Source organism: Cervus elaphus, chromosome 31 (assembly GCF_910594005.1).
Source record: "Cervus elaphus chromosome 31, mCerEla1.1, whole genome shotgun sequence".
Taxonomy (NCBI): Eukaryota; Metazoa; Chordata; class Mammalia; order Artiodactyla; family Cervidae; genus Cervus; species Cervus elaphus.
In genome coordinates, this window is record NC_057845.1 from 3,919,145 (window position 1) to 3,931,430 (window position 12,286).

General features: G+C 46.0%; 1 protein-coding gene across 9 annotated transcripts in view; it reads right to left on the minus strand.

Annotated features, from left to right (window-relative positions):
• The window catches only part of ITSN1 (intersectin 1), a 251,132-nt gene that overhangs the window by 63,008 nt on the left and 175,838 nt on the right, over nucleotides 1-12,286 (minus strand). For 6 of the 9 annotated variants that reach the window (XM_043892808.1, XM_043892806.1, XM_043892807.1 and 3 more), the window contains exons 24-28: nucleotides 11,741-11,907; nucleotides 7,919-7,964; nucleotides 5,426-5,547; nucleotides 2,227-2,344; nucleotides 151-342 (exon numbers count right to left, since the gene is read on the minus strand). In XM_043892808.1, the coding sequence (XP_043748743.1) occupies nucleotides 151-342; nucleotides 2,227-2,344; nucleotides 5,426-5,547; nucleotides 7,919-7,964; nucleotides 11,741-11,907 (645 nt within the window). The remainder of the gene's footprint in view (nucleotides 1-150; nucleotides 343-2,226; nucleotides 2,345-5,425; nucleotides 5,548-7,918; nucleotides 7,965-11,740; nucleotides 11,908-12,286) is intronic. The other 3 variants (XM_043892810.1, XM_043892809.1, XM_043892816.1) reach the window with 1 other exon arrangement.

Genomic DNA, 12,286 nt, shown 5'->3' on the forward strand with positions numbered 1-12,286 from the left:
TTACGAGGAAGGTCTTCAAAGAGACTGTTGCGAATGCAGCAATGGTCTAGCTAAGTTCTGCAAATAAAGCTCGGCAGAATCAGAGCAATGCTGCATGTTTCACCGTGAGACGCCAGAGAGGAGAGGCAACCGGGCGGCCGGGGCACTTACATTGCTGGCTGGGGTCCATGTCCGTGGTCAGCTTCACGTAGTTGGACGGGAAGAGCCCCACCTGCCCGTGGACTTCGCCCTTCCACCAGTCGGGGTCCTCCTTGTTGAGGACGTTGATGACCTGGCCCTTGCTGAAGGCCAGCTCGTCGTCGTTCTGCGCAGTATAGTCGTACACCCCGATCACCTGGCACACTGCGGGAGACAGGCCCAGTGAGTGGTGGGGACGCGGGCTGCCTGGGGGTCTCCGCGCCTCCTGTGTCCCACCCTTTCCTTGCCCGAAGAGGGCAGAGCTACCTGGAGGGCTCTGGGGGGCTCTGTGTACGTGTGGGCAGTGGAGGAAGCCAGAGGACTGGAAACCAAGACAACAGCAAAAACGGCAGACCTCCCTTTAGTTTCCATCCCACCTTCCTCTTGTAGGTGTTTTGCTGTCCGCCGAAAACGGTGGGGATGAGGGAGAGCTACCAGGGAATCATCTCTGTCTGATGGCGGTGATGTTCCTTCAGGATGCTGACTCGAAACGTTAGCCCATCTGCACACCCAGCTTTTCTGATATTTTGTTGGATTGTTTTTTGTTGTCTGTTTGTTTTTTTAAGGTGGAAGCTGATTATCAGCTGACCTCCGAAAAGTTCAACTCTTGTGTCTGACTCTTTGTGACCCCGTGGGCTGTGGCCTGCCAGATTCCTCTGTCTATGGGATTTTACAGGCCAGAACACTGGATGGAGTGGGTTGCCATTTCCTTCTCCAGGGAATCTTCCCAACCCAGGGATCGAACCCGCGTCTCCCATCTCTTGTGTCTCCCGCATTGGCAGGCAGATTCTTTACCACCAACGCCACCTGGGAAGCTCTTAGTGAAAAGGAAAATCAGTGCCTTATTCTGCTGTACTTTTGTGTCTCAAAATCTTGTCTCCAAGAAGCAATTTCCACATTCAAGGACAATTTTCCTTTTCTCATTTTCCCTCAAACCTACAGGAGGTTACACTGTTTTTATTCCCGGGCATTTTTACACTTCAGAGAAGTCTGCCTAGTTAGGTGTTACCCTTGTTCATCTTTCCTGACCAACCTGTATACAAGCTCAGGCGTTAACGATGTTCCAGCTAATCTCATCCCCTCGGCAAACAATTTCTGTGGGTTTTAACCAACCTGATGAAGGGCACACCACTGGCTCTCCCCAAGGGAGAGAAGACACAGCGGGCACCACACCCCTCTGCCCACAGGAGGCCACGGCTCAAGCACAGGGGCCCAGCTGGGGTCAGGAATCAGTCACAAAGTTGGCCAATCCTTTCATTTCTTGCAAAGGCTGCCAAGTTTTGATCTGATTTCACTGGGGATGTACAGCACAGACATTTAGCCACAGGTTCTGGAAGGAAACACCTGTGTTTTCCACAAATACCACCCAAGATTCCATTAATGGCTTAAAGACCCAAAGCAGAAGTTGGCTTCCCTAACCTCACCCTCTCACATATTACCGAAGCATCTAATTTGGTCTCTTCAATCAGAAAATAGCCAACCATCTCAGCTGCAGGGCCCTCTGTTCCCTCTTGGTCCCCTTAGGAGAGCGTGTATAACATCCTGCCTATTAAGCGAAGCCCCTCGGTTCACAGGAAATGTCACAGGGGAGCTATTTCGGTCTTTTCTGAGCAGCACATGACAACCAGCAGACCCCCGTGGCCTCTCGGCTCAATCTCCTGACCTATTTAGACCCCGGCCATTTATTTTTAGGAGGCCCTTTTTGTCTCCCCCCACCCCCCAACCGCCACCCCAGCCCAAATCCCAATTTAAATAGTTGGAAGGAAATCAAGAGAAAAGTCTGGCTTCAATAGCACAGCATTCAGGGCCCCTTTAGGAAGCCAGTTCCAACAAGGACTCTGTTGTACCCAGCACAGCAAAGCCGCTTAGACATTTGGTCCTTTTGAAAAACATATTCCATATCACATTCGTGGGGTATCAGCCCCCACCCAAGTACAAGAGGCGCTTACAGCCAAAGTGAAGGACAACCTCCGCCCCTCCATGAGAGAATCGAGTGGTAGGCTACCAGGAAGCACAGACCACTTTCTGCGCAGAGTGCAAGCTGCTCACCTGCTGGGAATGCTGCTGGCTTCGGTGGGTCTGTTGGAGTAATCTTGCTCGTCCCAGGGCTTAAAAGTTTGACGTAATTAGCAGGGAACCAGCCTATCTGGCGCTTTTTCCCACGTGCCTAATAATTTAAAAAATTACATTAAAACGTTTCAAAGGTTCATCCTCTTTCATGGTATAGTTTGCTTCCAAACATGGTGCGCTTATGCCAAGCTTACGCATAACTGAAAAAGAAATAACATCAATAGTAGAATCTATGGATTACTACATTACTAAATGAAAATACCGTAGCTGAAATTCAAATTGTGGCAGCCACTGGTCAGCAAAGCCCAGATTGTTTTCACACGGGCTTGACTGCATGGATCACACTCAGAGGACAATGTAGTGCTTACAGGCTAGAAAGCCCTGCTCACTGAATAGCTCTCAGATGTCAATTTCAGGTTGGGTAGAGATTACGGTTTATGCCAACATTATATATGGATTTTAGGAATAATAATATAATAATGGCAGCAACATGTACTGGGAGCTTCTTATGAGCTAGGCCTGTGTTCAACATCTATTATGTGTACCTACACAACAATTCCAGAAGAACACTACTCCTACTATATCCATCGCCCACTTTCACTATTCCCAGTTCTCAGATAAAAAGAGTAACGCTCAGAAAAGTTAAGTGATAATCTCAGTGTTACAGGCTAGTTAATGGCAAGCCAAGATTCACACTCACATCTATGATCTTCTTATGGATATTAATTGTACACATAGGAGATGATAGACATGCAATATATGCAGGACACAAGGGGGCTAAGCGTGACCTTGCCTTCAAAAGCCATCAAGCCTGTGTGATAGATGAGTCATGCTTCCCACTGTCAGTCCCTTCTCCTTCACTTTAATCTAATTCAACACAAAATCCATTCACTGAGTGCTTACATGCTGAGAGTTGGTGGAAATGGATAGTATATGACTTGAAGGAACTTATAATAAAGTTGGTGAACCAAGACTTGTAATCCTGACATAATTCTGAGAGACAAAGACTCTAATTAGGGATGACAAGTGTCATAACTACCCTTCTGCACAGCACCAGGAGCAGAGAATTCAAAACAATCTACAGGGCACACACGCATGCCCACCCTCTAACCTATTCCCCAAATAAGAAAATAAAACTCAGAGAAAAGGAAGCTTTCCACACCTCACCCCTACCCTCTTATCTGACTCAATCTGTCATGAAGAATACTTCTGGGTTACTTTTAGAACGTAGATCAGATTTCACTTTCTTTGTGGTCTGATAAGATTTCATGCTCTTAGCTCAAGGACTAAAGCTTTTATCTTCACACTGAACCCACCCATGGTTGAAGCCACTTCTTTAAAAGTTCCCCCATGTTAATCTATCTGTTATACACTGCTGGGGCTCACAGCGATGCCACCATTTCCCGCATCTGTGCAGTTTCCCAGAACATAGAACTCACTGGCAACTTCCTTTTTTCTTTAAAAAATAATTTCTGTTATTTTTTGGCCGTGCCTCATAGCATGCAGGATCTTAATTCCCTGACCAGGAATTGAACCCGTGTCACCTACAGGGGAGGTGCGGAGTCTTAACCATGGACCACCAGTTGGGACCACATTCCCAACTTCTTTATCCGTGCAGTCGCAGTAGACGAAGTCTGGTGAGAGCACCAGAAGCCCTCCTAGACAGGTAACTGAGGGCTGCAGGAACCCACTAAAGACTCTTTCGTGTAAGGTACTAGGAGTGAGAGGATGAAAAGATACGGTTTCTGCCCTCAAAGAGTTGATAACCTACACGAAGAAGTAAGAAACATGCATGGGAAGCTAAGTAACAGTCTTGGCATCAACACCAAATGCCAAGAGAGGCTCAGACATTGGGCCACCATGGTTCATGGAAGATGTCGCCTCGGGTGGGACACTCATAGAAAGTTTCTGGAAGAAGTGGGATCTGACCCGCTCTTGAGGAGGGGGGCGGGGGGGAAGGAGGTGGGTAGGACCATGTGGGGAGATGCTATGGGCAAAGGCAGGAAGAAATCAGGGTCTGGGGGCTGCTGCTTGTTTTCAAGAGAGTAGATCACCGCCTGAGGCTGGAGCAGAGACGTCACTGTGAGTCAGACTGGCAAGACGCCTGGAAGGGCAACAGGGTGCACTTGTGAGCAGGCTGAGGAGGAGGGCCATGGGGACCCCTTAAGTCTTCAGAACAGGGGAGTCACCTATGGGCAGGAAGGCCACTAGGCGACAACTCTCTATAGGAAACAAGACCACAAGTCTGAGGAAGGCCTCCCCCACCCAACGAAGGAAGAGAAAAAGGAGCGGGAGGGAAGCCCTGGCAGTCCAGTGGTTAGGACCCAGTGCTTTCACGGCCACGGCCCTGGTTCAGTCTCTGGTTGGGGAACTCATATCCCACAAGTCCTGTGGCACAGCGAAAAACATCAGTCAATTAAAAAAAGTTTTTTTAAAGGATGAGGGGATTGGACTCCAGGACCCCAGTGGAATCCTGAACCAACAAACTGCGTCTTGTCCGCCCTGCTGGACACGGTTTTCAGTGGCTGCCCACCAGCGAGCTCCCAGGGCAAGTTCTGCCTTTGGCTGCTCCAGGCTGAGCCTTCTATTCCAGCCACGATGCCTTTCTTTCGTCCACAGCTCACTCTCCACTCTCTGGGGCTTCAGTTTCTAACTTTAATCTGGCCCACACGCACAGAAAGCGCTGTTATTTCTTTATTTCACCACAATGCAGATCTCTGCCTTCCTGGTCGAGGTTTACCTTGACGCACTGATGAACTGAGGACAGGTGGGCACACACAGGAACTAAAAGAGCCGAGCCACACAGATGCGGCTCTGGCTGCAAAGGCATCACACCCCACAGCACCGCGGGGGGGAGCTCCGCTCCTGTCCTGCTGTGACACCAAGAACGGAAGACTCCACCACGAGCGCTCTCCTTCCCACTACTCATGGCTCAACTCAAGAATCCAACAGAGACACATACGTCTTCAGAAGAATCCTCAGCTCTCACATTTCTGTTCCTGGCTGCCCAAGGCTTAGGAACAAACTGGGTTTAGATACTGTGGCATCTCTCGTTACACAAACGCAGGATTCAGACAGTGAGGGTGTGTCTGCACTCTGCCATGAAATGGCATCCCTTTGAAATCTTGTATACCGAAATCTGGGCGGGGGATTTTAAATAAATGGAAAAGACAATAACCTGTAGCTCTCCTTCCCACCATCCACCGGGATTCTTCTTCCGGATCAGGATCAGCTGGCCGGGGGCCAGGGTAAGCTGCTCAGGACCCGTAGCTGTGTAGGAGGCAATGACCTGCGCAATTTCTGGAAAACAAGACCAAGCATGGTATAGTGCACCATTAAGAGTTAGGAGGACAGCCGAGACACAGCCACCTCCCAGGGTCACAGGCAGACATCCTCAAAGCCAGTACACAGGGCCGGTTTTCTACTCCACGAAGGAGGCTCCGTGGGCCCCGTTCCCCGCAAGGCAAACGCAGTGCTCTGGGGCTGGACTCGCCTTCCGGTTCTGCCTGGTGTGCCCGAGGGTCCCCTCATCTCTTGGAACCCCCCAGCTTGCCCCCACAAACTCCCCACCCCCCAACCCCCCAGGATGCCAACAGTTGGGCCTCATTCATCCCCACCCGCCTTTGGCCCCCACACAGGGCTTGTTATCACATGGCCCACGGAAGGATGGTTCAGTGAATCAAAGAACTCAAGTGAAGCCATTCCACCTGCCAGGTACAGTAGAAAGACAAGTTCTGTGTTCTTGAGAAGCCGCCAGGAGCAGGCACTATACTATGACTTTCCTCGGCCTCTCTCTACCATCCACAAGACCATTTCCTCTGTGGCTGACATTCTAAGGGTGATCCCTGAATATCAGCTAGGGATCACGTCAATGGAAGTTTACTTCCTTTCACTGCAAGTTAAAGGAGGATCCTAGAGTCAAGAGGGGGATTTTAAGCAAAACAGCAGTTGAGCACAGAAAAAAAAAACAAAAACATAAACAGTTCTGTACTTTTCCTGACTGAACAGTCTCATGGGAAAAAGTCCAGCAGCACCACAGACCAGGCCCTGAAAAAGTACACTTCTCCTGGCACAGGCGGTCAACTACGAAAGGACAGAACCTTTCTCTGCCTGAATGCTGGCGCATCCGGAGCGACTGCCTTGTGAACTTCTAGAAGCAAGACGGAACACACTGTTCTATTCCTCTATACTCTCTCCCCGTTGTAACTGTTCTCGGAAGAAAGAGATGAAGACACAAGGAATGAAGTAAAGACAGAGAGAAGGAGAGAAGTAGAAGGCCCATCTCTGACAGCACTTCCTGCGTTAAGGAACATGCCCGGCCCCTCCGCCCCACCCCGACCCTGTCCTGAGATCAGCCGCCACCATGCTAGGAGCACTGGGACGTCCCAGTGCAGGCTGGCCCTGTCAGATGTGTCCCAGGGCTCAGGGAAGCCAGAGAGAGCCCGGCTCACACATGTCTGGGCTCCCCTGAGAGCCCAAGATGAGAAATCTGTGCTGGGGACGAGAACTCTCCCCCAGCACACCAAGGATTAGCTCTAGACTCCAAAGAGTTTTCAATTCGGAAAACATCCAAATTATTATCCTATTTGGCCCCGGTGTTCCCATTCCTCAAAGGACCTGGCCTGTGTAGCTGGTGACCTGTCTCAATACCCTTTTCCTTTTTTTTGAGCAGCTCGCTGGTTTCCGTGTGATGTTAAGCCCCTCTGGACTCTTTGGAGTGACCATTTAAAATGTATAGGGTTGGCCAAAAAGTTCATCCAGGTTAGCCTGTAAGATGTGGTGGAAAAACCCAAACAAACTTTTTGGCCAACCCCATAGCATACTCAGGGTTAAAACAGATTTGACTGGGGTGGTCTGATATCTTCCTACAACTACCAGAAAACCCACTTTTCCTTGTCAGGTGAGCCTGTCTGGAGGCTGAGCGCCAGGCACAGATACACAAGTCCCTCTCTCAGCTCTGTGGTGACTCTCAACCTGTAATTTCTTAAGGCTGTAATAGCAAAAGGGCTCAAATGGCCTAGATGAGGAAGACAGGCCATACCAACTGTATGATTTCCCAGCTGCTTCTTTCTTCTCTCGTTCATGTTTCTAGTAATAGAACATGTGATTTTTGTTTAAATAAATAAACTGAAACACTTTTGAGTTCAGGGGGATGACTATAATTTTGTGCCTTCACTATGTACCTGAGGAAAACTACTCAAAGGCTTCTAAATTCATCAGCCCCACTGTCTGATAATACGTGCAGCTCCTCTAATCTCCTCCACTATTTACATCCTGGGACTGAATGTGCTTTCAGGAAAGGAAAAAGTACTGAACCTAATGAGAGGAGGATTAAATAGCAGCTGACCCCAAATCCTACAGTTCCAAGCGTGACAACGTCCCACCATCTTGCCTGAATTATTTCTTCACATCCCAAGAGAACATTCTGTCTGGTAATGTCCCTAACACCCCATGTGTGAAGCAACAGCCATTATTTCATAACCATGGATACACACTATTAATGGAGTCCAAGGAAAGGATCTATTCCAACCACTCTTGGGACAGATTCTTTAGTCTTTACTTTTCTTTCTTTTTTTTTCCAAAAAGGTTTCTGGCCCTAATAAAAGATTGGGAGCAACTATCAATTACATTAAAAACATTGAAAAAATAATCATCAGGGTTTGTCACTTACCAGGTTTTTTTCCTAAACTCCCTGTTTTCCCAGCAGTTCCAGAGCCCTTGAAACAGAGCAGAAGGTCTCATTTGCATACTGAAGAGTTTTGGTCAAGCAACTTAAAAAACGATGAAGGATGTCACGAACCCGCTTGAGCCCCTAAATTCCTTTTTTTCATTCTGGAGAAACACAGCAGCATTTTATCTCCTGACATTACAATGTGTATCAAGGAAAACACGGGGCAAAATAAGGACTGTAAAGCACACAGCCTTTCCTCTCTTCTTGAGAGAGAGAAATACGCAGAGTAAGAGGCACTGTACGGATCCCCCAGGGCTCGGGCACTGACGTGTGTAACACCACCATGGTCTGTCCCCGGGTCAAACCAAACAGCGGCTGCCCCACCAGGAAGACTGGCGGTCTACATCCTAAACTCAAGCTCATGTGTGAGGTCCAAACGGTTAATCATTGAACATTTCACAGGCAAAAAAGTACAGAGGTTACAGTAGACATCCATGAGCTCAACACCCCGATTGAGTACGTGAATATATTAATATTTTAGTACATCTGCTTTAGGGCTTTCTTTTTTTTAAAAGAAGGAAAACAGGACGGTGGCGATTCAAACCCCCCTGCCCCCATTCTATTATCCAGAGAGGTGGCCACTCTCTCCTGTGAGTCCTTTCTACCCAAACTTTACACTCTTTAAACGCTAAAATTTTTCTTTTAATGCTGGACACACAGCGCATAGAAGCAGACCACTTTTTCCCCAACTACTAAGTGTTCCAAAAGTGCTCTAGGGTTGAATTCCTTCATGAATACTCATGGAATTTTAAACTAGCTGAGCAAGCCAAGCCGGCAGAGACTTGGCTGGGACAGGGGCCAGGCCGTAATCTGTCGTTACAAAGTGCTTTATTCCGAATTAATTTTCACTCGTGTGTCACTATCTTCCAGTAAATTAAGTATTCCAATTAAAATAGAACAAAACGAAAGGCTTAATTAACTAAATGAGAGTAACTGTAAAATAAAAATATGTAATTTATCTACCAGGAACACAACGTCTCATTGTCCCTTTATTTATACCGAAATTCAATAACCATCTAGCAGGGAAAGTTCGAATTAAAATGTTTACTCTGATTATGCTTTCTGTATTAACAAAGATATATGTATAATACCCATCTCCCTAGGAATTTTCATAGGCTACGTATCAACATGAAGGCATACTAACACTACAAAATTCCAAACGGCCAGTTAATTTCCCATTGCAGGCTTATAATATACTCTGTCTATTCCATAAAAAGAACAAAGTGATTGGCAACCCATTGATGGAGTTCCAGCCACATTAACGTGCTCCCTTTTAAACACCGCAGCCAGCACTTAAGCTGAGACAGATTCAGATGGCCACGTTTGGCTCTGGCACTTCTCAAGAATGCAGTAGAAAAGCTGATCCAGGTGACGTGCGCCAGCCCTGTTCATGCAGAGAAGGGAAGTAGGCTTAGGACAAACTCCTCTCTGCATCCACGGGTCAATTCTGGTATCTGAGGCTCGGTCTGGTTTTTAAGTTTGGCAGGATATTGACTTGTGCACTGAATTCTTTGTCCAAGTAGGATGAAAGATTTTTTTTTAATTTTTTCATTATTATGAGATAATGTAGCTCAATGTCTGCCCCAAAATTGTTAGCACTGCTAGTTCTTTCTTTGGTGGCTGATAATTTAAGACAGCAACTAAGAAAGCACTTTACAACTCAACTTACCTTTAGAAAATGTCACAGTGCATTTTTTCTAAACTTACTGACTTGGGATGGTTTGGGTAGAAAACTCAAGTTTATTAAAGGATAATACAAGTAATGGCTTTGGTGTTTAATTGAGCTCAAATGTAAAGCCACTTTAAGAGTTTCTGTGCATGGGAGCAGAAATTGAGTTTAGTTTGTAATGTTTTCCCTCTGCTCTCCTAAAATATCATCTCCACTGTTCTCACTGGATCTAACTAACTGGTGTGGAGAAGAGTTGAATTTTCCCTCTCCAGGTCTTCAGAGGACAATACAATGACTGTCTTACAGAAAAGAAGTATTTTCATTCCAGCTTCTGCCAAATTCTCCAAGGGGAAGCAGACTCATGCAAAGCCCTCCAGGGGAATTTCAGCAAGCTGCTCTCAAGACCAAAGCAAGGGAAAACAAAAAACTCCCCCAAACAACAATAATACTCCCTAAAAAAAAAAAAAAAAAAAAGCCAAAACAAAAACTAATAAAAATCTCAAGCAAATACAACTACTCCAGAGAATTGCAGGGAAGCAGAGAAGGCAGACTGAAGGTGGAATCACCACAGTTTATCACCAGGCCCAGCCTTGCTCCCCAAGTAGCTGTGGGTCTGTTAAATGACTACATTTATAACCTGAAATTCCCACCAACTTGAAATTGGCCACTTGGAGATGGGCTCCCATATGCCAGTAGGCCCATGTCACTATTTCATTAATTCTGTATCATCTCAGGACATTTTATGCAACTAAATTTTTAGGGCCCCATTAACAACAGTTGGGAGCCACTTCCAATTTGTAAGCATTGACAATAAACTGAGTCTCTGCTCAATCTCTGATCAGGAGATACTAAGGCCTGGCCAAAGGCCTTAGCGAAATCTTGTGTCTTGCTATTGTATATGTAAAAAAATAAGTTCTAGCAGTAAACATCATTTATATACAAATTGTAAATTTATCCAACTAACTTTTTGAAATAATTCCAAGGAACTGGAGCTGCTGGGAATAAGGATATCCAAAATTTAGTGCTGAGTACAACCTGTAATAGATTTCCCCCTACTACATAGACAGGTGGCTTCCCTGACAGCTCAGTTGGTAAAGAATCTGCCTGCAATGCAGAAGATCCCAGTTCTATTCCTGGAAGATCCCCTGGAGAATGGAAAGGCTACCCACTTCAGTATTCTGGCCTGGAGAATTCCATGGACTGTATAGTCCAGGAAGTCGCAAAGAGCTGGATACGACTGAGCAACTTTCACTTTTCATATAGATGGGACTTCATCAGTCTTGCATTTATGTGGCTCTATTTCCTAAAACTTTACAAATGCTATTAATATATTTTTAACCTTTGGTAATATGATATTACAAAGTAGTTGCTTTTCTTCTGGTACTGTTCAGCTCAGTCATCTTCACATATGCTCAATCCTCATAATCACTTGTGTTTTTTCATTTTCTTCTGTCCTCCCTTCCCCTGCACATATCAATGTGTTTGTTACAGATTTCTAAGAACTCATTTATCACTACGGATGTTAACCACCTGTTATGCAATGCAAATGAGATATCATATTTTATTGCTTTCAGTTCACTATGGTGTTTTATATTTTGGCTGTGTATTCAAGTATAATCATGTTGTGTTTCATGAAAGATAAACAAATTCTAAAAACTCTCTACTACCCAATATTCTGGGGCTAGTATCACCAAAACACATTTGTTTACATGGGGGAAATAATGCTGTGTATCTTTCTTGGGGTATCCCAGATCAGTGACCATGGAGACTTAATCAAGAACATTTACTCTAAATCCTAAGTCAGTTACATCCAGGAACATAGAGGAATCCTGAACATTATCCCAGCTGACACAGACCAGCCTCATTCAGGGCAGCCTCCACCGAGCCCCGGGGGGGTTCCTTTCCTTCTGGGAAGCCCAGGCTGACCCTGCAGCACCACTAGGCAAGCTGAAACAATGACACCTCACACTGTTTGCAGTCACGTTCCAGACCTCAGCAAAACCCAACAACGATGTTCCACCGGCAAACCTCATGACTCCCTGAAGAGAGAGTCAGTGCGCAGAAGGGGAGAGGGGAGAGTTAACGTGGTTTACCTCTGCATCTTTAAGCCTCACATAGTTAGAAGGGAAGACGCCGGACTTGTCGCCCACCGCTCCTGTCCACCAGTCACCATCTTTCTTGGTAACCAAAATCACATCCCCTTGCTGAAAGGTTAAATCGCCTTGCTCAGAACTCTCGTAAGTGTACATGGCAATAAATTCTGGTGGGGAGAAATATTGAGATACGAAGAGAGCTTGATTGTTTACAGAAATCCCAGACAACTTTGCAAAAGCAAGTTTATGAATAAGGACATTAGGATAAGGTCCAGTCAAGAAAAAGCCTAGTCATAGATAAAATACAGAGTTGCAGAACCCCCTGGGCTCCAAATTCACCAACTTGCACATAAAATTCAGTAATTGCAGCCAGGGAGACAATTCCTGTGAAGACCCAGCCCCAGAAACAACAACAACAACAAAAAACCCTGCATGTCCACCCAATAACAGTACAGAGAGTGATCTCCGACTTAATACTATGGTTTTTTTTTACGTGGCATTTTTATATTTACTTTTTTCTCCTTCAGGATTTAAAAAAAAATAAAG